Source organism: Natrix helvetica, assembly GCF_964273705.1.
Source record: "Natrix helvetica genome assembly, chromosome: 5".
Classification (NCBI taxonomy): Eukaryota; Metazoa; Chordata; class Lepidosauria; order Squamata; family Natricidae; genus Natrix; species Natrix helvetica.
This window is the reverse complement of record NC_138551.1, coordinates 149,038,563-149,065,534: the sequence shown is the minus strand read 5'-3', so window position 1 is coordinate 149,065,534 and position 26,972 is coordinate 149,038,563. Positions and strand designations below refer to the sequence as shown.

Here is a 26,972-nt window from a genome sequence, read left to right as displayed (position 1 = left end):
ATCTTGGAAAGCTGCCATGTAAATCTTTTCCCAAATGAGGTGCTGTGAAAGGAAAAACAGGGCACAGAGTCTCTGAGATTCATGGACAGATCTTCACACTCCTGAAACGAATCTAACAACTGAACGAACGAATTGTTTCCTGCAAAAGCCCACTCCCCTTTTGCCCCTCTTTTATTTTCTATGGGAGGGGCCAATCACCTTCCACCTGTGACTTTATACTCCCAAGTTGACCCTGATTTCTGAGCTGTTCTTTTCTTCTGGCAGCTCTGCGCATGCACACACTTGGGAACAGGCTCCAGCTGTTCCTCTGCCTCACTGCTATCTAGCTCTGTAGGCACCTGATCACTGCCAGACGGCCTTATCCCCATCTCTGCCTCCGACTTAGAGCCCTCGTCCGAGCCTTCCCTAGTCTCCAGGACTGGCCCATGCTCCTCCCCAATCTCCTCACTGTCTGACTCAGCTGCCAGCTCCGCTGGACACTGGCAGGCCACAACAGATGATTTGTCCTCTTCTGGAGAAGTCAACCCTGCCTATTGCCTCGTCATCATCAAGCCCTAAGCTCTGAGCTCCCTAGAAAGTTTGATTTGATTGGACAACTCTTTGTCTGAAATGGTACAGGTAGTCCTCGATATACAGCCACACAACTGAGCCCAATATTTCTATTGCTAAGTGAGACAGTTTTTAAGTGAGACTTGCCCCATTTTATGACTTTCCTTGCCACACTGGATAAGTGAATCTGGCTTCCCTATTAACTTTGCTTGTCAGAAGGTTGCAAAGGATGATTACATGATCCCAAGACACTGCAACCTATAAGGGTCTCCTACCTGAGCTGGAGGTTGGAGTAGAAGACCTCCAAGGTCCCTTCCAGCTCTATTCTGATTAACCGTCATAAATATGAACCAGTTGCCAAGTGTTCAAATTTTGATGAGAATAGAACAGAACAGATTAGAATAGAGTTAGAATAAAATATGGAACAGAATAGAATTAGAATCAGAATAGAACAGATTAGAATAGAATTAGAATAGAATATGGAACAGAATAGAATTAGAATTAGAATCAGAATAGAACAGATTAGAATAGAATTAGAATAGAATAGAATTAGAATATAATATAGAATAGAATTAGAATTAGATTAGAATATAATATAGAATAGAATTAGAATTAGAATTAGAATAGAATATAGAATAGAATTAGAATTAGAATAGAATTAGAATATAGAATAGAAATAGAAATAATAGAAATAGAAATAGAAATAGAATTAGAATAGAATATAGAATAGAATTAGAATAGAATTAGAATTAGAATAGAATATAGAATAGAATAGAATTAGAATATAGAATAGAAATAGAAATAGAAATAGAAATAGAAATAGAAATAGATATAGAAATAGAATATAGAATAGAATTAGAATAGAATTAGAATTGGAATATAGAATAGAATAGAATAGAATAGAATAGAATAGAATAGAATAGAAGAGAAGAGAAGAGAAGAGAAGAACAGAGTTAGAAGGGACCTTGGAAGTCTTCAAGTCCAAGCAAAATGACCATGGGAATGCTGTCGTGGTCCTTAAGGGTGAAAAATGGTCACAAAGCCACTTTTTTCAGTAACTTCGTAACTGTGAGCATTCACTAAACAAACTGTGTAAGTTGAGGGTTTTCTGCTTGAACAGTGGGTTGGACTAGAAGACCTCCAAGGTCCCTCCCAACTCTTCTGTTATTCTGATTTGTTGATCAAGCCAACATGTATGTCTCATTCATTTTTCCTCTTCCTTTCTCCCCTCTTCCTTTGGCATCCGTGGCGCAGGTTGGACAATACACCTCCATCTTTGTGGACAACAGCGCTGGAGCCCCCCTTACCATTCAGAACGGATCGGACTTCATGGGCATGTTTGTGGGTGTCTAACTCCCAAGGCAATCTATAACGGAGATGGACAAGCTTGAACTCTGAACCCTGCCCACCCAAAGGACCTGCCTTCTCCTCACCATTAGCATTCTGCAGCCGAATGAAGCAAATGTCTTCCTCCCCCTCCCCCTCCCCAAGGAGGCCTAGCAACAATCCAAGAGAAAAAGAGAGAGGAGGATAGTTTTCAACGCGGGACCCAAAACCCAGACATAGTTTCCTTCCATTGGCAAATTCAGATTTTTCCATCTTAGTTCCGAGATCCAAGGAAATCTTTCCTTCTGGGATTCCAATAAGGCTAAGGGGCAGTGAGGAAATTCAAAATTTTTACTACCGATTCTGTGGACGTGGCTTGGTGGGCACGGTGTGGCTTGGTGGCCGTGGCTTGGTGGGCATGGCAAGGGAAGGATACTGCAAAGTCTCCATTCCCACCCCATTCCAGGGGTAGGATACTGCAAAATCTCTGACATTTGCCGGTTCTCCGAACTACTCAAAATTTCCACTACCAGTTCTCCGAACTACTCAAAATTTCTGCTACGGCTTCTTCAAACTACTAAAAATCCCCACTACCGGTTCTCCAAACTACTCAAAATTCCCACTACCGGTTCTCCGAACTACTCAAAATTTCCGCTACCGATTCTCCAAAGTACTCAAAATTTCCGCTACCAGTTCTCCAGAACCTGTCAGAACCTGCCGAATTTCACCCCTGCTAAGGGGGTTGAGAATATGCTGGGCCTCAGAGCTTATAGGTAGAACCCGTGTGTCCCATATATTCAGGAAGTCAAAACGTTAGAAAATAAAAGTGCCCCGTGCTTTTAGTGTTATTTTGGTCTCGAGGAATGCCTCGGGTTCTAACTTAAAGGTACCTGCAATGAGGGTTCATCTGGAATGATATTCATTTCCCTGCCTACAGAAGAAGACAAACGTACATTAGAGAAACCATAGAACGTGGCTGGAGTCTGGAACCTTTCTGGACATGAAAGCGAAATCCTGCCGACCCAGTGTGGGAGACCTCTAGGAACCTGCTTGTCAAAAAAGAATCTCCATGGAAAACTATCCCAGTGTTGGTCTCGGAAATGCTGATGGCCATAAGTCATGATTTGGGGCACAAAATAGATTTGGTCTTTATAGATTGGTATCTCCCTGATTGATGGAATCAGAAAAGATCTGTCTACTCTTTGGAAAGCTGCTGCCGTTGATGGACTGACACATAACTAAACATTTCTTATGTTCTCCGTCTTCTGTTCGGAACAAGCCAACCAGATGATTGTGGGAAACGCATCAGGAGGGCAGCCAAGCCCGCCCGCTTTTCCGATCCTGAGTATTGTGTAACACGCTGAGGATGGCCCCAGAGTTCTTCTCTGTCCCAATTCAAAGCAGAAACATTGTTAGATCCTCTTCTCGTTAGTTTGAAGATTTGGGACCCTTTTAGATTGACCTTAATATTCAAAAAATTGCTTGCAAACCTAGAGCCAATTTATGCCTGGGCGAAAAATTCTTGGTAAGTCATTTTATTAGGAGTGGCTAATTTGACCTTGAGTGATTTCTAAAGAGGGACACGGTGGCTAAGACGCTGAGCTTGTCGATCAGAAAAGTCGGCAGTTCAGCGGTTCGAATCCCTAGCGCGTCGTAACGGAGGGAGCTCCCGTGACATGTCCCAGCTTCTGCCAAACTAGCAGTTTGAAAGCATGTAAAAAATGCAAGTAGAAAAATAGGAGCCACCTTTGGTGGGAAAGGAACAGTGTTCCGTGCGCCTTTTGCATTGAGCCATGCCGGCCACATGACCACAGAGACATCTTTGGACAGCGCTGGCTCTTCAGCTTTGAAACAGAGATGAGCACCGCTCCCTAGAGTCAGGAACGACTAGCACATATGTGTAAGGGGAACCTTTACCTAATTTCTAAAGGGGTAACTTTGCAGGGCCCTCCATAAACGTCTTGGAAAGGAGGCTTGGAAAGGAAATGCGTGCACTTTGGTTGTAGAAAAACCCAATTTTAATTCTCAGATCTCTGGGAAGGGCTACCAAATTTTCCTTACTTGAAATTCTGGAGAGCAATCGAAGTGGCTGAGAGAAATATTCCTCCCTAAAGGAAGTCTGGGATATAAGGATTGAAATAATTATACTGACTAAATGTAATCTGAAAATTTAGATTTTGAGTTAGGGCTAGGAGACAAGACCGTGTTAATTGAAAAAGGACACATCCACGTACATCATTTAAGCTCTTCGTCCTTGACCCTAAGATCCCAGCCTTACTGTCGGAAGATGGCGCAAAGCCAGATTGGAGCGAAGCTTCAACATGAACTGAATTGATTCCTGTTGAGACGGGACTGCTGGCTTTGTGGAGGTCATTGCAAGGGAAGGGGGAGGATTAACATGATTCTCTGCCTCGCACATACATCGAGAAATGGACACGCGTGTACACGAGAACTGCAGGAATGAATTATCCAGTTCCCATCTTTGGAGACGTCTGAAATCAAGTATACAACCTCTATAAAGCCCTAGTAAGGCCACACCTGGAGTACTGCATCCAGTTTTAGTCACCACACTATAAAAAAAGATGTCGAAACTCTAGAAAAAGTGCAGAGAAGAGCAACAAAGATGATTAGGGGACTGGAGGCTAAAACATATGAAGAACGGTTGCAGGAACTTGGCCTGGCTAGTCTAGTGAAGAGAAGGACCAGGGGAGATAGGATAGGAGACTTGTAATATTTGAGGGGCTGCCACAGAGAGGAGGGGGTTAATCTACTATTCTTCAAAGCACCCAAAGGCCAGACAAGGAATAACGGATGGAAACTGACCAAGGAGAGATTCAACCTGGATATAAGGAGGAATTTTCTGACAGGGAGAACAATCCACCCATGGAACAGAAGTTGCCATCAGAAGTTATGGGAGCTTCATCCCTGGGGGCTTTCAAGAAGAGACTGGGTTGCCATTTTTTGGGAAATGGTGTGGGGGTCTCCTGCTTGGGAGGAGGGGTTGGATTTGATGAACTATAAGGTCCTTTCCAACTCTGTCAATTTAATCTAATCAAGGGTTGTTGGAAAGCGACAATGATCCGACTCGGGACGGTGCTGAAGAAGGTGGAAGCGACCCCATTGAGAACATTCGTGGGATTCCCAAGGGCAAAACCAAAACGCTGTGTGAAGTAAGGCGATGTTCCCCTTCCCCGTCCGTGACACCTCAATTTATCCGTCACAGCATGTGACTTTGCCTTGTGCCCACCTGTACCCCCCACCACCACCAACAGCAGGTTAAGGGTGAAATGGTAGGATTGACTACTGCTCGCTCTGAAAAGCTGAATCTCGGCAGTGAGTGAATTCGCACTGGCGGCCGAAGAGCTGGGGCAGGCCCGGTTTCTCTCTTTCTTTCTAAAACTTCAGAAAAGCCCCAGGCCTAGAGGAATGCCTCCTTTGTAGATGTGAATAATTGCCCCATTTGGAACCGATTTGATAATATGGCTGCTTTCTAGGAGAAATTATACCCTTTCCCCGAAAATAAGACCTCCCCGGATAAGAAGCCCAATCGGGTTTTTGAGCGCATGCGCTAAAATAAGCCCTTCCCCGAAAATAAGCCCTTCCCGAAAATATTGCAGCAGCCACGACGTGACCACGCTCACCGCCTCCTGCACCTCAAAAATAATAAGCCCTCCCTGAAAATATTTAAGCGCAGGTGCAGACGGTCCCTGCCATTTCCTGGGGGGAAATGAGGGGGGGCATGCCCCACATGCCCCTGTCATCCACGCGGAGCGGCGTTGCGGAAGCCGCTCCCACCAACTCTAGCTACTGCGCCCCTTCTCTTAGTGGCGACCGCAAAAAGAGCGGGCTGGCAAGAGTGCGCCAGAAACAGAGACAGAACTTCCGACCCTCTCTGGATCAGCTGATCTGCGGGCTGAGGTTAAGGGGCCTCCTGTGCCTCTAAAATAATAAGGCCTCCCTGAAAATAAGGCCAAGCGCTTATTTCGGGGGTCCATAGAAAATAAGACCCTGGGTTTTTTTTAAAAAAAAGTTTCATTTTTATTTTAGTTTTTCCTTTCCATATACATTCCCAAATATACTTTCTCGTAAATATTATTAACATTTATCTGCTGACTGCTATCATTTTTCAAAATCTGTTTAGGAATATCAAAAACACAACCGGGCTCGCTTTCCTGCCACCCCGCAACTCCATCTTATTTTGCAACAACCTTACTCCTTCCTTCTTTCTTCCCAACCTCCTTTCTCTACCTTCTTCTTTCCTCCTCTCCTTCCTCTTTTCTTCTTCCCCTCCCTCTCCCCCACTCCTCCTCTCTTCTTCTCCTTCTTGCCCTCTCTCCTACTCTCATTTCCCCTCCCTTGCTTCCTCTCCTTTACCCTTTCTTCTTTCCTTCCTCTTTTTTCCTCCTTCCGTTGTTGCCCTTATTTATTTTCTTTCTCTGATGGATTTCCGGGGCGGCATTCCAGCGATCCTTGCTTCATATTTACATGAAAATAAATGTCCTCTTCCACGTTTTATTTCCCTATCATAAATCCACTTTTATCATTTTATAAGACCCTGTTTTATTTTTGGGGAAACACGGTGTACTGGTTGTAACTATGGGAAGTCCTTCAAGCCTCAAATCTGAGTTAGGGAGCTTTTCTTTTGGGCTGGGCATCTTGAGAAACACACAAGGATGTCAGGATACAGACAAAATTGTAGAAAGAATTGCCGTAAGGATAAATGTGACAGAAGACTGCCATTAGAGATGTGAGTCCCAATTCTCTCCTGTTTAGTCCTGCCCTAAAAGACCAAAAATTTGACTTTTTCCTGCTGGCTGGGTCATACTTTTTATTTTATTTTTATTTCGAGTTTGATGAAGATGTCAAAAAATTGGAGGGGGGGGGGCATTTCAAAGCAAGCGCAACTGTTATAGCAAAATGTCTTGGCTTTTCTTTTACTGTCTTATGTTTTAATAAGATACATAAATAAATCTGTATATTTAGCCGCATTGTATACACTGTAGTCTTCTCCCCCCTCCCATTCCCATCTCTCCCCAGCCAGGGTGAGTTTAGAAAGTTTTAAACAGATCACAGGACGCCAGATTGGTTGCCAAGGGGTCTGGCATGATACAAGCTGGGTTGGCAAGGTGCATGTTGACTTTTAACGTAAGGATCAACAAGGGCAAGGAATAGCATTGTGCTGCTTTAAGGGAAGCTGGACGTTCTGCTTAGGAGGACGAGATCCTGGCTAGCTTTCTACGTCACCTCTGAAGCCGAGCGATCAGTTTTGAAATTCAAATGGTGTCCACTCTATGCTGTCTCTTGTGCATGGCTCTTCCGTCATTTGAAGCAGTGCTCCAATATCTAAGGGGTTGCGGGAGTGCAAGGCCAGGTACCGGCCCCTGGAGGCTCAGCGGGCTGAGATGGTCAGCCAGTTCCAGGCCATGAAGCAGTCCCACTGGAACGAGGCCCTCCGGCTCTTCGCCACCAGTGGCGCTTCCTTCCAGTCTTCGCCTAAAGCCCCGCACCAGGAGGCTGAAGCAGACCCCCAAGTCGGGATTTCTGCCCCCCTCCGACCCCCACAAAAAGACCCCAAAGGGGGAGACTCTCTGCAGCAAAACGAGCCTTCATTGCACGTATCCGCCCCAGGGGGGGCGTAGTTTGAGGACCCCTGATTTGGTGCCATATAAAAAATGCAAACAATTTTTCTGCGGACCAGCGAAATTTTCTCACAGACCAGCAGTTGGTAGAAAAATGTGCTCTGTGGAAAAATCGAGGCACTCTGTTTTCAGGCACAAAGAGGAAGCCTTGCCCCAAAATTGCCCCGTGTCCTTTCCATCACGTGCCTGCCTGCCCTCTCCCCTTCATCGTTGCTAATGCCACCAACCCGTTTAGCACTCCGATGGCTCCCTGGCTCCGCTCTCGTGTTTTCCCTGGCAGGGTTTCCGACAGGTTACGTAGTTTTTAAAGCCCTCTTCAGATTTCAGGTTTTTTTCATAAATGATTACGATGCCACGTTCCAGACTGACTCCATGGGTATTTATGTTGGATTAGGGGCGGCTTTTTGCCTTTCCTTGCGAGAGGAAAAAAAAATAGATGAAAAGCAGTGGGTATATAAACTCCTTCTGACTGGCAGGGAGTTTAACCCTTCCTACAAAACCCTTTCCCTGCCTTATTAATAGTTTGCAAGGAGGGAGCAAGTTAGAAGTAACAATCCAGAGATAAAACCAGGCGTATCCCTTTGAAGAACCGAGATTTAAGGGCGCACAACTCGCACATTTTTTGTGCGTGTGGTGGGTGTTGCAGAAACTGGAGTTGTGATCGTTACGATTAAGGAAACACTCCAGATTCTGGGGATCCTTTAAGCCAGATGCTTGCAGGGGCTCTCCTCACCGCTGTTTCTTTAGTCCAAATCTCTGGATAGTTTCCTCCCAAAGAAATTAGGTGAAGGTAAAGGTTCCCCTCGCACATACGTGCTAGTCGTTCCCGACTCTAGGGGGCGGTGCTCATCTCTATTTCAAAGCCAAAGAGCCAGCGCTGTCTGAAGACGTCTCCGGGGTCATGTGGCCGGCATGACTCAACGCCCGAACGCGCACGGAACGCTGTTCCCTTCCCACCAAAGGTGGTGCCTATTTTTCTACTTGCATTTTTTACGTGCTTTCGAACTGCTAGGTTGGCAGAAGCTGGGACAAGTCACGGGAGCTCCCTCCATTACGCGGCGCTAGGGATTCGAACTGCCAACCTTTCTGATCGACCAGTTCAGCGTCTTAGCCACTGAGCCACCGCATCCAATAATCCTATTACCCCGTAAATTTGTCAGGCCTTTTCTCTAGCCTGCAATCCAGCATCAACCTGGACTCAACACCCACACAAGCTTTTGGTTCCACCTTAGTTCCCACTACAGGTAGCCCTTGAGTTATCGCAGTTCATTTAGTGAACTGTTCGAAGCTGCAACGGTGCTGAACAATGCGACGTGGCCTTTTTTCACACACTTACAACCATTGAGGTACCCTGATAAATCACCCAATCGAAATTCCCGATGCTTGCATTGATGGGGGTTGCCGACTCGTATTTATGACGGTTGCAGCAGCCTGGGGCCCGGGATCGCCTTTTTTTGCGACCTTCTGACACACAAATCAACGGGGAAGCCGGATTCCCTTAACAACTACTTGCTGCTAACTTAACAACTTCATGATTCACTTAGCCATTGCAGGAACGAAGATCGTAAAATGGGGTGGGTGGGGGAAACTCACTGCACAACTGTCTCGCTTAGCAATTTAGAAATTTTGGGCTCCGTGGTGTTCGTAAGTCGAGGACTACCTGTCCTTAAGTGAACACAGGCCAACCTAAGGCGCAATTTTCCATTTGGGACTCAGGTACATTTATTTTTCTGTCCTGATTTTTTTTTTTACAAAGTTCCGAAGAAGAATTTTTAATCTGCCTGGAAGGAGAACCAGGAGATGAAGGAGGAGGAGAGGAAAGATAGAAAAAATATTTGGGGGGATGAGGGGGGGAGGGCAGAGGAATAGGCCTTGAGTGAATTATTTGCCTTCTAAATTAGCAACACTGTTGACATGTTGTTAAAAGGACCTGTCTTTGCCTCCCGCCATAACGTTTATGACATGGCTGTAGCTTTGAGGCATTTGGTGGGTTCTTGCTTACATTCGACTTACACACACATACATGAGCTTATTTCTGGTTCCTCCCAAAAGTGTTTTTTTTAAAAAGGCATTCCTTCCTTCCAGTGGCATGTCAGAACACATGCTCCCCCAGGGATGACTCAATTCTAAGCGGAAGGCGACATCCTCACAACCAAAACAAGACGCCTGGGATTTAGCCACAGTAGATTCTCCAAGTGAGAATCTGTTCCTCCAGGTCTTCCCATCTATCCTCTCTCTCTCTCTCTCTCTCTCTCTCTCTCTCTCTCTCTCTCTCTCTCTGTATATATATACATAGAGAGAGGGGGGGAGATCTAGATATCTATCTATCTCTATTTCTCTGGATAGATAGATAGATAGATAGATAGATAGATAGATAGATAGATAGATAGATAGATAGATAGATGATAGATGATAGATAGATCTATCTATTTCTATATCTGTATTTATATCTATGTCTAGATCATCTATCTCTATCTATCTATCTATCTATCTATCATCTATCTATCTATCTATCTATCTATCTATCTATCTATCTATCTATCTATCTTTTTATCTATCTGTATTTGTGTTACAACCCCTGGTATGCCCAAATATGGGAGGGAGCTCACTACTCCCCCTTTCTGTCCTTCGGCTCATTACAGAAGACCATCCAGGCAGAAAACCATATTTTTATTTTTAATGTTGCCTTTGCTATGTTTGTGTTGTATTTGTGCTGATAAATAAAGTCTCCCTTTATTTATTTATCAGCACAAATTCAACACACACACACACACACACACTTATGCATATGTATCTATCTCTATCTCTAACTATCTAGATCTCTCTCTCTCTCTCTCTCTCTCTCTCTCTCTCTGTATCTATCTATCTGTATGTATCTATGTATGTATCTATCTATCTATCTATCTATCTATCTATCTATCTATCTATCTATCTCTGTCTATCTCTGTCTCTATCTCTCTATCACTCTCTCTATCTCTCTATCACTCTATCTATCGATCTATCTATCGATCGATCTATCGATCTATTGATCTATCAATCTATCTCTATCGATCTATCGATGGCTGAAAATTTGGAAGATTATAATCTCGTCATATCTGGAGGCCACCAAATTGGGAAAAGGCTTAAGAAGTCAATTGTTCCCTACCCAAAAAACCTGCCACCATTTGTCCGCTTTGCTGTTCTCTATTTAGCCACAAGAGGAATCAAATATGGTACTCAAAGACTCCTCAAAGTACAAGTAGAGCTCAATTAGGAGAAAAACCCCTTCAGGGTAGGTCAAGAAAGGCAAAAATCTGGTTCAGAACCTTGGTTAGCTCCCCGTTAGCCCTCATTGACTGAGTTTGGGGGAGATGTTGGCTGGGCTTAGTTGCTGCACCCGACCATCATGTGGCTTGCTTGGATTCTACATTCTGTGTTGTGTGAATCCAGCCACGGTGTCTTGCAAATCAGGATTAGGGCTCAACTCAAAATCTAAGCCCGCCAGCAGTAGCTCATTCAACAAATCAAAGTTTAAAGCATGGCTTTACATGAACTCAGTTTCATAGCTCAAATTCTCAAGGAGCATATAGGAACAACCAGTGACTTTTTGGCTTGCATAGTACACTATATTGCCAAACGTATTCGCTCCCCCATCCAAATAATCAGAATCGGGCGTCCCAATCACTTCCATGGCCACAGGGGTATAAAACCAAGTCCCTAGGCATGCAGCCTGTTTGAACAAACATTGGTGAAGGAATGGGCCGCTCTCAGGAACTCAGTGAATTCCAGCGTGGGACTGTGATAGGATGCCACCTGGGCAACAAACCCAGTCGTGAAATTCCCTCCCTCCTAAATATTCCACAGTCAACTGTCGGCTGTGTTATAAGAACGTGGGAGTGTTTGGGAACGACAGCAACTCAGCCATTAAGTGGTAGGCCACGTAAACTCGTCCAACATCATGGGAGGGAGCTCACTACTCCCCCTTTCTGTCCTTCGGCTCATTACAGAAGACCATCCAGGCAGAAAACCATATTTTTATTTATTTTATACCCTAACCTCACAAATGCGCTTCTGGAAGAATGGTCAAAAATTCCCATCAACACACTCAACCTTGTGGAGAGCCTTCCCAGAAAAGTTGAAGCTGTTATAGGGTCATATTGAACCCTATGGATTAGGAATGGGATGTCACTTACAGTCAGTTCATATGCGAGTAAAGGCAGGTGAGCGAATACTTTTGGCAATATAGTGTATCCTAAATCTCAGAGCCTATTCGCAATTGGCCGGTTCAGATCTTTGTTAAGGATGAGCAGCTTCGTAGGCAGGCGGGAACAAAGAGATAGGAAAAAAGGAAGAGGAGTTAGCCCAGCGTGCCTTTCCTTGTTGACACATGCAAGCAGAAGTGGTATTCAGCCGGATCGGATCGGTTTGCCCAAACCGGTAGCGGAAATCGCGGGTGCGCCTGCCCGCCCACCCCGGCTCTATGCCGCCTTATTTAGGCACATTTTTGAGAGCTGGCGCATGCGCAGAAGGGGTGCATGTGCCCGCAGCAAATCGGTGGTAACAAGATGTGAAACCAAACACTGCATCCAAGTTATATCATCCCCAAACATTTTCTTCCAGAGAAGGAGCTACACAAAACCAAAGTCCTTCAACCTTAATTTGTGTAAGCTAGCAGGCTGTGGATTATTGGTAGATCAAAACCAGCGGTGGGCTTCACTTATGTTTACTACCGGTTTGCCTCACGCGTGCACCTTCCGTGCATACACCTGGCCTCAAAAACGTGGCTAAATAGGATGGCATAGCACCCGGAGGCTGGACGGGTCACCCATGATCTCCGCTACCAGTTTGTCCGAACCGGTTTGAACTGGCTGAATATCACCTCTGGCCAAAACTCTCTCTAGCACCGCTGACCCTTTGCTGTTGCTCCCCAGCTGTGTGGAGTCCTATTTCCTAGAGACGATGTGGCCAATGATTCAAAATTCTAGGAATTTGGTAATATGGATGGAGAAAGTGTCTTATTTTCCTCCCCAAAGCCAAGGTGTGTCTTATACTCCGGAGCGTCTTATACTCCGAAAAATATGGTGATTTTTTTGTTGAATTGTGTACCACTGGAAGCCTCTTTCAGATTTTTAATATATGGTATAACAGCCATAATATCCTGGTGCCAAATGGTTGTTTACGAGGCTGGATCTAATTATCTGAAAGTCATTACTTCCAAAGAAAAAACAAAACATATTCTTTGTGACGGGAAAATCCATCTTAGGGGCAGGCTTGTGCTTTTTAAAAGAGAGAGAATCGGAAAATGAGAGGGGAAGGAGAGGAGAAAACCAATCTAAATTCATATCGTAGGCTCCCAACGTGGAAGCGGGAGGGTGAAAAACCCACTAAGGCCAGCATAATTGGGTCCAAGCCCTTGGCTGGAAATCCAGAAGCTGGATGGATTTATGGCTTTGTGGGTGAAGTTAATGAGCTCCCAATAGCCCAGCTCCTAAGTGCGTTCTCTAACCAATTTTGCTTCGCTCAGAGCCACACAACGGAGGCCAACGTCTTAGATTTCACGAGGCTCCCCTGTGTCCTCCTGGCTTGGCAAAATATTGTTTTTGTTTTGTTAGAGAATGTGGCTGAAAGCTCCATTCCTTTGCGGGGCACTGTCTGGCTTCACAGTCATTTCCATGCCGCTGAGCGTGACGCAGCCCGAGGGCAGCATCCAAACCACGGGGCTGCCAAAACACCTGGCAATGTGGCAAGACTGTCTCTAAAGTGCCCATCCTGGGGCAAGTTGACTCGGGGTCAGAGCCTTGTAACGGGCATGGCTGAGGACTTCAACGGTTGGCCTCTGAGCAGAGCTGGTATTCCGTCAGTTGTAGGGTTTCCTGCCTAAGCATGGGGTTGGACTAGAAGACCTCCATGGTCCCTTCCAACTCTGTTATTCTATTCTATTCTATTCTATTCTATTCTATTCTGTTCTTCTATTCCTTCTTCTATTTTATTCTATTCTGTTCATTTTCTATATTCTATTCTATTCTGTTCTACTCTATTCTGTTCTTCTATTCCTTCTTCTATTTTATTCTATTCTGTTCATTTTCTATATTCTATTCTATTCTGTTCTGTTCTTCTATTCCTTCTTCTATTTTATTCTATTCTGTTCATTTTCTATATTCTATTCTATTCTGTTCTACTCTATTCTGTTCTTCTATTCCTTCTTCTATTTTATTCTATTCTGTTCATTTTCTATATTCTATTCTATTCTGTTCTGTTCTTCTATTCCTTCTTCTATTTTATACTATTCTGTTCATTTTCTATATTCTATTCTATTCTACTCTATTCTGTTCTTCTATTCCTTCTTCTATTTTATTCTATTCTGTTCATTTTCTATATTATATTCTATTATATTCTACTCGACTCTATTCTATTCTTCTATTCCTTCTTCTATTTTATTCTATTATGTTCATTTTCTATATTCTATTCTATTCTATTTTATTCTACTCTACTCTACTCTCTTCTATTCTTCTATCCCTTCTATTTTATTATATTACGTTCATTTTCTATATTCTATTCTACTCTACTCTACTCTATTGTATTCTGTTCTTCTATTCCTTCTTCTATTTTATTCTATTATGTTCATTTTCTATATTCTATTCTATTCTACTCGACTCTATTCTATTCTTCTATTCCTTCTTCTATTTTATTCTATTATGTTCATTTTCTATATTCTATTCTACTCTACTCTATTGTATTCTGTTCTTCTATTCCTTCTTCTATTTTATTCTATTCTGTTCATTTTCTATATTCTATTCTATTCTATTCTACTCGACTCTATTCTATTCTTCTATTCCTTCTTCTATTTTATTCTGTTCATTTTCTATATTCTATTCTATTCTACTCTACTCTATTCTTCTATTCCTTCTTCTATTTTATTCTATTCTGTTCATTTTCTATATTCTATTCTATTCTATTCTACTCGACTCTATTCTATTCTTCTATTCCTTCTTCTATTTTATTCTATTCTGTTCATTTTCTATATTCTATTCTATTATCTAGGGGATATAGGCAGCACACAAAACCATGTCCACTGATCTGCGGAAAAAACCCTCTCTATGGAACTGGTCCCTTTTGCCCAAAAGGTTGTGCTTTAAATAATTCAAACACAAGAACTGGGTTTGGACTTTAACCCTTGGGATCATCCTTGCCTCGTAAGGAATGCCCCTCAATCAAGAGGCGTGATCTCTTCTGCCTCGACTTTCCCCAATTTCTTTCTCTCCCTTGCCAAGCCCGCGTACACTTCAGGCTTCCAGACCCAACAAGACCCTTCCATGCCGCGGATGGCGAGCGACTCCGTAGCTCAGACTGCAAATCTTTCAAAGGATTAGGGTTTAAACTTCAAATAGAAGAATGTAAATGTGTCTGGCTCCACACTGGCTGGAAACTTCTCGCCGGAGCCAAAGTTGGTCCATACTTGGCGAAGACGAGCCGTTTGTCTGCCCACCCCCGATTGCATTCCAGTTCTCGGGGCTGGAAAATGTTTGAAGACGGGCTGTGCTCGCCCGCGGATGTCGTACAACGGATCCAACAGGGCTGCGGAAAAACAGGGAGTGAATTCGGGGGTGGGTGGGGGGTGGGTGGGTTGGAGATCGGGCCTAGAATGGGGTTTCTGCGAAGCAGATGGATAGCCCTGTTAACAAGCTGAAACGGTAGGTCAGGCCACTGGGGGTTTAGAAGATGGGGACCAGGCCAGCACGATAGCGTGGCTGCCTAGAAAGGAGGGTTTAGAATGCCTTTCACTGGCTTTCCCCCAAGTGTCAAAAGGGCCTCGGGGCCCTTTCTAAGTGTCCTTCTCAGCCCCCTGTTGTATCTCTCACAATATTCTGCAAAGTGGATCGCTGCCCATGGCCTGCCTTGGAATCAGGGGAAGGGAAACGGGACACGATGTAGTGTGAAGGCACCGCGCCAGGCAAATTGAAGACTTCTTATTTGGACGCCCCATTCCCATGTTGCCCAGAGCATCTTAATGCGGTTTTGGTTTCATGTGCTGTGGCACCTCAGCCGCCGGTATTTGCAGGACAGAGGGCATGGCTTGGCACACTGCACGAAAAGCTACGCTTTGAATACCGCATCCGATTTTGGTCGCCACGATGTAGCGACCAAGATATGGAGGCTCTAGAAAGAGCGCAGAGAAGAGCAAAAAAAGAGGATTAGGGGACCGGAGGCGAAAACATACGAAGAACGGTTGCAGGAACTGGGTTTTGTCTAGTCTGATTAAAAGAAGGGGATTCAGCATAGCTACCATACATCTTTGTTATTCGATAGTAGAATAAAACATGAATTTGTGGCTTGGGGTGTCCTGCGAAGCCAAACAGAGCATATAGCTCAGCAATAAGGGTTATGCATGGATTGACTAGGGGAGACATGATAGCAGTCTTCCAATAGCTCAGGGGCTGCCCCAAAAAAGAGGGAGTCAAGCTATTCTCCAAAGCACCTGAAGGCAGGAGAAGAAGCAATGGGTGGAAACTAATCAAGGAGAGAAGCAACTTAGAACTAAGGAGAAATTTCCCAACAGTGAGAATAATTAACCAGTGGAACAACTTGCCTCCAGAAGTTGTGAATGCTCCAACACTGAAAGTTTTTAAGAAGATGTTGGATAATCATTTGTCTGAAGTGGTGTAGGGTTTCCCGCCTGAGCAGGGGGTTGGACTAGAAGACCTCCAAGGTCCCTTCCAACTCTTGTTAGTCTATTCAATATACGGCATGCGGATGATAGGGGAAAGATCTCGTTCAAAAGGGGGAAGACTCATGCATTTGTCCCCAGCTGTTCACAAGGGATCAAGCTCATCCTTCTGTTTTAATTGATGGGTGAGTCTGTAAAGTTGGGGGAGGCACTGTGGAGTATCAACTCTGTCATAACCGCAAGCACCTCCTGAGCAGGATTCTACATTGAGCTGTGTACGCATAACAAACATCTAGACACAAACAACTAGACACAAGGACAGTTTTTTCCAGAATGCCATCACTCTGCTAAACAAATAATTCTCCCACCACTGTCAAGCCATTCACTAAGGCTGCATTACTATTACTATTCATCTTCTCATCGTTCCTATCCCCCATCTCCTCCCGCTTATGACTGCAGGACTGCGACTTTGTGGCTTGTATCCTTACGATTTATATTGATATTGATTGTTTCCTGATTGCTTATTTGTATCCGATGACTATAATTAACTGCTGTACCTTATGATTCTTGACAAATGTATCTTGTCTTTTATGTACACTGAGAGCTTATGCACCAAAGACAAATTCCTTGTGTGTCCAATCACATTTGGCCAATAAAGGATTCTATTCTATTCTATTCTATTCTATTCTACTCTACTCTACTTCTATTCTACTTCTATTCTACTCTAATTCTATTCTACTACTCTACTCTTATTCTATTCTATTCTATTCTACTCTAATTCTATTCTATTCTATTCCACTCTACACTACACTACTCTAATTCTATTCTACTACTCTACTCTACACTACTCTACTCCACTCCACTCTACTCTTATTCTACTCTACTCTACTCTACTCCACTCTACACTACTCTACTCAAATTCTATTCTACTACTCTACTCTACTCTTATTCTATCCTATTCTATTCTGCTCTACTTCTATTCTATTCTACATTCTATTCTACATTCTATTCTACATTCTATTGATATTGACTGTTTCCTGATTGCTTATTTGTACCCTATGACTATCACTAAGTGTTGTACCTTATGATTCTTGACGAATGTATCTTGTCTTATTATGTACACTGAGAGCCATTCACCAAAGACAAATTCCTTGTGTGTGCAATCACACTTGGCCAATAAAGAATTATGTTCTATTCTATCTTGGAATTGTCTGCTTCTGGAATTTTTGAAGGGATCCACTTGCCAACATGGAAGGGGTGAAGCTCCATACAGCTTCCCCCCCACCCCATACACACACACACAATGTCTGCATTCAAGCCAGCTCCCCATTTCTGGACGTCAGTCTCCATTTTAGGTCAGTCTGGACCGCTTTACGAGAGGCTCTACGGAAGCCACAGAGCAAACCAACTGAGACAGGAGGCTTTGCAAAAGCAACCCACATATCTCTTTGCCAGCTTTGGGGAATATCTGGCCGGACGAGGCTACCTGGACCGTTCCAGCTAAACACAATTTTTTTTCTTTCTTTCTTTTTTCTGCAATGAATCAGTTACAAATAATACCGTGGGCCCTTGTGGCAAACCAAGTTTCAGATCATGTGATTTTGAAATCAAGGCGAAAACAGAAAAAGAAACAGATCTGTCGAATCCAGCTTCCTATTTCTCACAACAGCCAGCCAGTTACTTTTAGAAAGCTTGCAAGTTGGATTTCCCGCCTGTCGTTTTCTCCTGACATCTAACAAAAATGTACAGATTAAAAGAGTTGGAAGGGACCTTGTAGGTCATCTAGTCCAACAACCCCTGGTCAAGCAGGAGATCCTTCACCCTTTCTGACAACTGGCAGTCCAGTCTCTTCTTGAAAGCTTCCAGGGATGAAGCTCCCACAACTTCCGAAGGCAACTTCTGTTCCATGGATTGATTGCTCTCTCTTTCATGAAATTTCTCCTTATTTCCAGGCTGAATCTCTCCTTGATCAATTTCCATCCATTACTGTATTCCTTGTCTGGCCTTCGGGTGCTTTGGAGAATAACTTGACCCCCTCCTCTGTGGGGCAGCCCCTCAAATATTGGAAGATTGCTATTGTGTCTCCCCTGGTCCTTCTCTTCACTAGACTAGCCAGGCCCAGTTCCTGTAACCGTTCTTCCTATGTTTTAGCCTCCAGTCCCCCTAATCCAACATCCTTTTTATAGTGTGGTGGCCAAAACTGGATGCAGTATTATAGGTGTGGTCTTACTAAGGCTTTATAGAGTGGTATTAGTGCCTCACTTCAGGGATGTGGTGGCTCAGTGGCTAAGACGCTGAGCTTGTCGATCAGAAAGGTCGGGAGAGTGAGCTCCCATTACATCAGCTCGCAGCTCCCAAGGAGAAGCTGCCCATGGTATGATTAGGCTGATAAACCTTGGAGAACCTCAAAGAGAGAGACGTTGTAATTGCAGAGTTGCCAAGCCTCAGTAACATCTCCCAACCTTGGATAATTCAACAATGGTAGGAAGACCAATCCGCGATTTTCACTACCAGTTTGGGCGAACTGGTCCGAACTGGTTGAATACCACCTCTGAAGGTGGGACACGCCACTGCTTGAACAGTTGCAACTCCCTAAGACATACCTAGCAAGGGATGTTGGGAAAGGTACTCTGGCAACATCTGGAATAGTGTCAGGTTTGGGATGAAGCTTAGAAGAATGGAGGATGCCAAAGACAGCTGGTGAAGGTCTTCAAAGGAAGATCTCCTGGGAAAGGAAGCTCTGGATCAAAGCAGGAGAAGCGTGCGTGATCCTAAGACCTTTCTCCCATTAATGAAGTTTGCAAAGACCGTCTTTCTAGATCAAATATTCCATTTGCTCTTGAGTGCAGATTTTTCTCAGTCTGCATTCCTACAGGCCTCCTTGATTTTCCCCATCCCTCTCCTTTTACTGCCATTTGTCTGAGATCAACGAGCGAAAGGAGAACCGAGTTTTTAAAAGGAGCAGCCCCCTCCTCAAAGCCAACAGCAAATCCACATTAAACAGGATTAAGAGTGTGTTGAGATAGTGTCATACTTGGCTCCCGCCCAAGAATCTCGGCTCCCCGAGTCCTGAAGTCAAGCTGCCCCCCTTTTTTAAAAAAAAATGATAGCCTGGAATTTTGATATATTTTCTTTGTAAAATAAACACGTCGTCGTGCGCATGGCCTTCTTTTCGTCTGGGCAAGATCATCACGTCAAGCGTTTGCGGGGGGGAGGGGGAGGAGAGTGAGTTACAACCCTGGAGGAATAGCCTTGGGCTTGGATTACAGAAATGGCAGCCTGGCCTGAGCTTCCTAATTTCTAAAACCCAAACCTCCACAGAGGCTGCATTACGGACTAGCCTTGGATCAGATCAAAGGCCACTGTAAATCCGCGTGCCGTTTCTCAAAACTGCCAACCAACGGCTTCCTTTGACTAAGCCCTAAATTGTTCTTACAGCTGTTATAAATGACGATTCTACTGAGCTACAAATTGTTGTTAGTTGCGAAGTCGTGTCCGACCCATCGTGACCCCATGGACCACGTTCCTCCAGGCCTTCCTGCCCTCTACCATTCTCTGGAGTCCATTGAAGCTCACGCCGACTGCTTCGGTGACTCCATCCGGCCACCTCCTTCTCTGCCGTCCCCTTCTTCTTTTGCCCTCCATCTTTCCCAGCATCAGGCTCTTCTCCAGGGAGTCCTTCTTCCTTCTCATTAGGTGGACAAAGTATTTGAGTTTCTTCTTCGGGATCCGGCCTTCTAAAGAGCAGTCAACCCTGATTGCTCTTTAGAGCTACAAATAAAAACTGCCCAACTGTCAGGATCCTGTATCCAAGAAGCACCTGAGGCTCTTATGAATGTCTTATCTCTGCTACCTGGTGTGTCTGTGGAGATTCTCCATCATCCAGGTCATGGTTGTCCCAAAGGTGCTTTTTTCAAGAAGCAACTGGACTTTCTGGTTTTTTTTCTTTTGAAGATGCTTTGCTTCTCATCCAAGAAGCTTCTTCAGCTCTGACCACAGGTGGTATTCAGCCTGTTTGGACTGGTGTGGGTGAACTGGTAGTGCCAACGATCAGTTGGCCCTACCCACCTGCCCCTGCCCTCTCCTATCATTTATTTCCTGCTTTCTAGCTCATCTCAATCAGGCGGCACAGCTGATTCCCCCCCTCCCATCCCTGTTGTACTTACCGTTGCTGATTTGGAAGGTAAGCAGCTGAGCTTCTAAATGCTCCATGTTTAGCGCTGCACATGAGCTTTAGGCGCATACCCGTGCAAAGCATGTGCTCACCAAACTGGTTGTTAAACCGGCAGCATCCCATCCCTGGCTCTGATTGGATGGTGAGGAACGGATTACCTGGTGTGGTACCCAATCCAGATTAGATAAGGGTTCCTTCACTATTTGGCAACACAGTTTCTGGATGTCTCCAGATTGCTTTCAAGGGCCTTGCCTTGCTGTCAAGAAGCTTGGTACACACACACACACACACACGAAAAAGGCATTGCTGAATGCCGCTATTCAGATATAGGGTTGTCTCTGTTCTTCGTGGCCTCTAGTTGCTGATAGAATCTGCAAGATGGTTTGGGGGCCCACCTCAAGTGTTATGCCAGAAAAGAAGAAAAGTTTTGAGGAACTTCAACTGATTTTTGAAGTTTGAGGTAAAGGAGTCCCTGCGAATTTTACTATGCTGTTTATTGCTGACTGTAGGGGGCAGTGTTCATCTCCATTTCAAGGCCATAGTGCCAGCATTGTCCAAAGATATTTCTGCAGTCATATGAGCGCTATTACTTTCCCACCAAAGTGGTACCTATTAATCTACTCGCATTTCCATGCTTTCGAACTGCTAAGTGGGCAGGAGCTGGGGCAAGGATGTCCTGTAGCCCTCGGATCTTAAACCTGGGCTGCCAGCTTTTCAGTTGAGAAGCACAGCGCCTTAACCACTGAGCCACTGCGCTGCCTTTTAGAAGTTTGAGGAATCTGAATTCTGAAGCCATCATGACATGTTGGAAGGAAAAGCTCATTCAAAGACACACATCATGATTTCTTGTGAAATTACCACCCTGTTAAATAAGATTGTGACATTGGAGCCTTGGTGGCGCAGTGGTTAGAGTGCAGTACTGCAAGCTATTTCTGCTGCCTGCTGGCTGCCTGCAATTTGGCAGTTCAAATCCCACCAGGCTCAAGGTTGACTTAGTCTTCCATCCTACCAAGGTGGGTAAAATGAGGACCCAGATTGTTGGAGGCAAGAGGCTCACTCTGTAAACGGCTTAGAGAGGGGTGTAAAGCACTGTAAAGCGGTATATAAGTCTAAGGGCTATTGCTATCTAGGACAGCTAAACATTCCAAAATCCAACTGTGCGCAGGTTTCTTTTCTGAATCCAGGTGAAGATTTAAATTAACGGAGTTCTATTTTTTTTTTTTTATAGGCATCTGAAGTGCACAGATAAATATTAAGCATCCCGGCCTAGATCCCACCCCTGAATTTGCTTTCATCCCATGGTGTTTTTGCAAGGAGCCATTCTAGAAGACTCTTAGTTCCAGAAAGGGAAAGCACCTTTTTCTTAAGAGTGTCGTCTTCGGGGGAAGAGAGAGGCCGACATGAAAATTTGCTGGAAGAAACCTGAGAAGAAACACCTTCCACGTAACTTTATGCGCCCCACGGGAAGGCCCTTCTCCACCACCGCGGCGGCCCAAACAGTAGCTTGCCACATGGAAAGTTGGCATTAGGAACACAGTACAGAGTGTGTGAAGACGAGGAGGAGATACAGATGGACCAACCTCTCATCAAGGCCTTCACTATTCGGTTGCCAAGAACAGCTGCAGCGACTGACAAGCCGGGAGTGATCTCCTTTGGCAAATGAGGTCCCAGTTGGGATGCTGTTTAGAAACTGTCTTGGACATGTTGGCAGAAAGAAAGTAGACTAGACCCCCTGCCTTGGCATCTTAACCTTGCAGCCAAGCCCCCCCCCCCTCGGGAACACAAGCGTGGCTGGTGTTTACCGAGTGCTGTAGTAGGTACACATTTCAAAATGGGGAGCATTTTTGACCAGGAGAAGAGGACAAAATGCTGGCATGGCAAGTCTTCGTCATTTTTTCCCCCCTGTGCATTTCTAACCACACAAAATCCGCCCTAGCACAGATACTCCGGCAAAGATCTACTGGCTACATTTGTCCCCACATACTAGGTTCATCCTGGTTCGCACTTTTTGTGGCTCCTGGTTCTGTGCTGAACCCAGAATAACAGAGTTTGGAAAAGGTCTTGGAGCTGTTTTAGTTCAACCTTCTCAGGTGTGAAATCCAGCAGGTTCTGGAGAACCGGTAGTGGAAATTTTGAGTAGTTCGGAGAACCGGTAGTGGAAATTTTGAGTAGTTCGGAGAACCGATAGTGGAAATTTTGAGTAGTTCGGAGAACCGGTAGTGGAAATTTTGAGTAGTTCGGAGAACCGGTAGTGGAAATTTTGAGTAGTTCGGAGAACCGGTAGTGGAAATTTTGAGTAGTTCGGAGAACCGGTAGCGGAAATTTTGAGTAGTTCGGAGAACCGGTAGTGGAAATTTTGAGTAGTTCGGAGAACCGGTAGTGGAAATTTTGAGTAGTTCGGAGAACCGGTAGTGGAAATTTTGAGTAGTTCGGAGAAGGCTGGGGGGGGTGGATCCAGCCCATGGGGTGCTTAGATCTGGCCCATGGGGCCGCCCTGGAAACAGCAAAGGACCAGCCCGTGGTGCCTCTGCCAGTAAAAACGGAGCTCACGAGGGCCGCATGCAGCCCCCATGAGATGTGTTTTCTATGGCAAAGAGTTGCAGAAGGCCGTCGCAGCCAAAAACAGAGCTCAGGAGCCCGTTTTTTTCTGGCAGAACACTTGGGCCACCACAGGTGCCCCCTGACACAAGTGACGTCATGCTGGCCACGGCTCCCTCTACTGGCCCCCTGAGGTCAAACACAACCCTGATGTGGCCCTCAATGAAATTAAGTTTGACATCCCCACTCTATACCATTTCAGACAAAGGTTTGTCCGTCCTCTTCTTAAAAAACTCCAGTGATGGTTAATTGTCCTCACTGAGAATAAAGTTCTCCATAATTCTAGTCCTTCTCTTCATTTGACTAGACAAATCCAGTTTCTGCAACTGTTTGTCGTGTGTTTTAACCTCCAGCCCTCTAATCGTCTTTGTTGCTCCTCTCTGCACACTTTCCAGAATCTCAACCAGAGATGGTATTCAGCTGGTTCGGACCGGTTCACCCGAACTGGTAGCAGAAATCCTGGGTGGCACCAATTGCACACAATTTCAAAGCAGTGAGGAACCAGGGGACACACGCATCATTCGAAAGAGGAAGTAATAATCAAAGTTTCTCTTCCAATGTCCTGTATCAGGTTATATTATAGGGGACTAGTTGATAACCTGGCGCTGTCCAGGTATTTATTTATCCCAACCCTCCTTCCATAAATGTCGCCGCAATTTCTAATGTTGGATTTTCCCCCTTAACAGAAGGAGCCCCCTTGTGGAGTTCTGTGACCACTCCACAGCACTGTACAGTAGAAGCCATTTTAAGGCAGTACGGTAGAAGCGGTTTTAAGGCACAACAAGCTCTTAACAGAACACTCCCTCTCGAGGAGTGTTAGTAGTACACAATACTGAACTGGTAGCCGAAATCAAGGGTGGCCTCCACCCACCTGCCCCGGCTCTATGCCATCCTAATTAGGCACATTTTTGAGACTGGGCGCATGTGCAGAAGGTGTGTGTGTGTGTGCTCGCGAACCAGGGGTAACAAAATGTGAAACCCACCCCTGTTCTCATCTCTCTTTTTTTGTATTGTGGTGACCAAAACTGGACGCGGAATTCCAAGTGTGGTCTTACCAAAGTAGCATCGTTTGGTTGGGATTCAACGCATTGTACAGAATCCGAAAATGGCTCCGTTTGGGAATCACTTTCCGTGTGTGTGGAGTTTTTCCCCAACTCTACTCAGAAATGAGTGCTTTCTTCCGGCATGGAAAGTTGGGGCTGAAACTCTATCTCTTTCTGCTTCCACAGAAGTCTTCCAGACAGACGTTTGGGCTCTCGACAGTTTCTTATTTATGAGAACTCGGATTGCACGGTCGGTCCAGGCTGCGCTACACTTGGCGGGCGTTTTGCTTCGTTTACATTCAGATCACTCGAAAGTCTATAATAATACCGTGAGTTTATGTTGCGTTTTTCAATCACAACAATGCACAGAGACTTGCTGGAGCCATGCTGCTCTTTGTAGACGAAGGGCGAAAGGAGAGAGAGAGATTGCTGGGAGCCCACCAACTTCTCGGTTGATAACTCATTTGTTCATGCTTGAGAGGAAATTTGGATGGGTGACTTGCAAACCGGAGGGCTCATTAATCAGACCTGTCAAGGACAGCCAGAAGAGCAGTGGTTCATGCCCATCTAAACCAAGGCTAGGCAGCCTTTCAGAATGGAGGGTTTTCTTTACAGACGGTGTACAGCCTAACTGCAACAGAGCGGTCAATGCCTGGAATGCACTACCTGACTCCGTTGTTACATCCTCCAACCCACAAAACTTCAACCTTCAACTGTCTACCCTGGATCTCACCACATTCCTAAGAGGGTATTCCGTAAAAGGGGGCGTGCATAAGCGCACCAGCGTGCCTACCGTTCCTGTCCTACTGTCCCCATTTATTTGCGCTCATTTCCTTTGTTCGTGTCCATGTTTATTCTTAGACCTGTTATCTTGTACATGTTTGACAAATGAAATAAATAAATAAATAAAAAACTCGGGTCAAGCAAGACTGGTGTCAATATTCAGATGGCTTCAACAAATGGACTTTTTTTGGGGGGGGGAGATTGAGTTGAAGTCTTGCCACTTCCTTCCAATAACACGTTCTTGGGCACCAACCTTGGTCACATGGGTGATAACAGAGGAAGAAAACTGGACATTGTTAAACTACACTTCCCAGCATCCCTAGGAAGAGGGATTTTTTTAAAAAAAGAACTGAAGCAAGTACTGGCTCTTAAAGCTATGATCAGAAAGGTGGGGAGGGGGGATCAGGAATTTGAAAAGAAGGGTACTTGTTGTCATTTGAGTGAAGAGAAGGAAAATCTAAATGCTTTCATTCCTTCTACCGCAGCCTGATGGGACCATGGCAGCTTGAGGAGGTCCCGGTGAATCTGCTGCCTGGAGATACAATCTTGACACGTCTTTGCTCTGCTTAACATCTCTTCTTTTGACAGGTGGCGAAGAGAGACAAGGGTGGGAACTGGGGGGGACGAGATGGAGACGATGATTCCGGGACAGACATTGGGTGTCACAACAGATATCCATCCTTGGCTTGAGCCAGGAGGTATCTTGCTTCATTGCTCTTTCAGCCAGCTCGGCTCCAATCATCAAGGTGTCCCGTCTCTCTGTCTGCTGGGGAGAGAGGGAGGGAGGGGGTGTAGGATGAGTAATGTTTACACAAATTAATTTAATCCCCTGCTGCTTCTGGAGATGTCATCAGGGCAGAGTGGAATGCAAAAGGCTGCAGTGAATAACGGGGGTCTCTCAAAAAGTTTGTGAAAAGAAGACAAGAGTGAAAGCTTCTTCGCTTGCTCTCAGTGAAGGCTTACGTATGATTTCTTCTATCAGAAGATGCATTTCCAATGCAACGACATGTCGTTTTTCCCCATGTCTCTTTCTGTCTCTTTCTGTCTCTCTGTCTCTCTTTGTCTGGCTCTGTCTGTTTGAGTGTGTGTCTGTCTGTCTCTTTCTCTCTCTGTCTCTCTCTCTCTTTTACAAATAAAATCTTTGGGGGTATTTTGAATTAAAATCAGCACTTGTGGCAAAGCGAGAAATCTGATCTGCCTCAGCTTTCGAATGGGTCTGGATGCAATCCCTCCTTGCTTCTGTAAAGTCATTGTCTAACCCGGGATAAGTAGCTTCCTACCCTTCCACCTAGGACAATGTTTCTGTTGTGGCCCGCCAGTGGCCAGTGGAGCTGGCAGCAGCTTCAGAGAGTGAGGGGGTTGGGGAGGAACATGGGCCAGTCCTGGAGTCTGGGGAAGGCTCTGATGAGGGCTCTGCATTGGAAGCAGAGAGGGGGCCAGAGCCCTATGCCAGTTATCAGCTGCCTTCAGAATCGGACATCAGTGAGGCAGATGAACAGCTGGAGCCTGTTCCCAGTGTGCATATGTGCAGAGTTGCCAGAGGAAGGGAACAGCTAAAGAACAGGGGTTGACTTGGAAGTAAGGCCACAAGTGGACGATGAAGGGCCCCTCCCAGAGGGAATAAAAGAGGAGCGAAAGGGAAGTGGAGTTTGCAGGAGACCATTAGTTCACTTCATTGGTTGGTGACTCTCCGAGACTCCTGGCCAAGCTTTGCAGAGATCGGCCTGGCAGCTCTCCAAGCCAGATAAGGTCTGTGACCATAAATCCTCCCTCGAAAGACTTTGCTGGATGTGAAGGAGCAGAATTCACAGCCAATTAATAAAAGGGGTTTTTGTTAGGATCAGGAGTTTGCTTCCTGCTCTTGGGAAGCCTCGGTCAGAACAATTTCCCACCGTTGGTGGAAACCAAGCACCTTAAAGAGCTGCTAAAGGTCTCCCCAGCCATTTCATACCAAATATGCTCAGTGGGAATTCTCTGCGGTAAGAATCACAGAATCATTAGGACTTTGGAAAAGGACTGTTGAAGAGCATATGAAGAACAGAGCATTGGCCATGTGTGAGTAAGCATGCAGTTGGCCTTGAACAGTCCCAAAATGCTTTATTGTTTCTTCAGGCATGCACAGATCTTTGTGACAGAGTGTGAATAGATGGGTAGCCATCTAGCTCAGTATGTCCATTTTCTAACCCATTTTCCTTGTTTCCAGAACTGGGACCTTC

General features: G+C 45.1%; 1 protein-coding gene across 2 annotated transcripts in view; it reads left to right on the top strand.

The window, feature by feature from the left end:
• Nucleotides 1-6,868, top strand: part of C1QTNF12 (C1q and TNF related 12) — a 41,346-nt gene extending 34,478 nt beyond the window's left edge. For both annotated transcript variants that reach the window (XM_081955047.1, XM_081955046.1), the window contains one exon: nt 1,804-6,868. In XM_081955047.1, the coding sequence (XP_081811173.1) occupies nt 1,804-1,902 (99 nt within the window). In that variant the 3' untranslated portion in view covers nt 1,903-6,868. The remainder of the gene's footprint in view (nt 1-1,803) is intronic.
• Nucleotides 6,869-26,972: the final 20,104 nt, after the last annotated feature.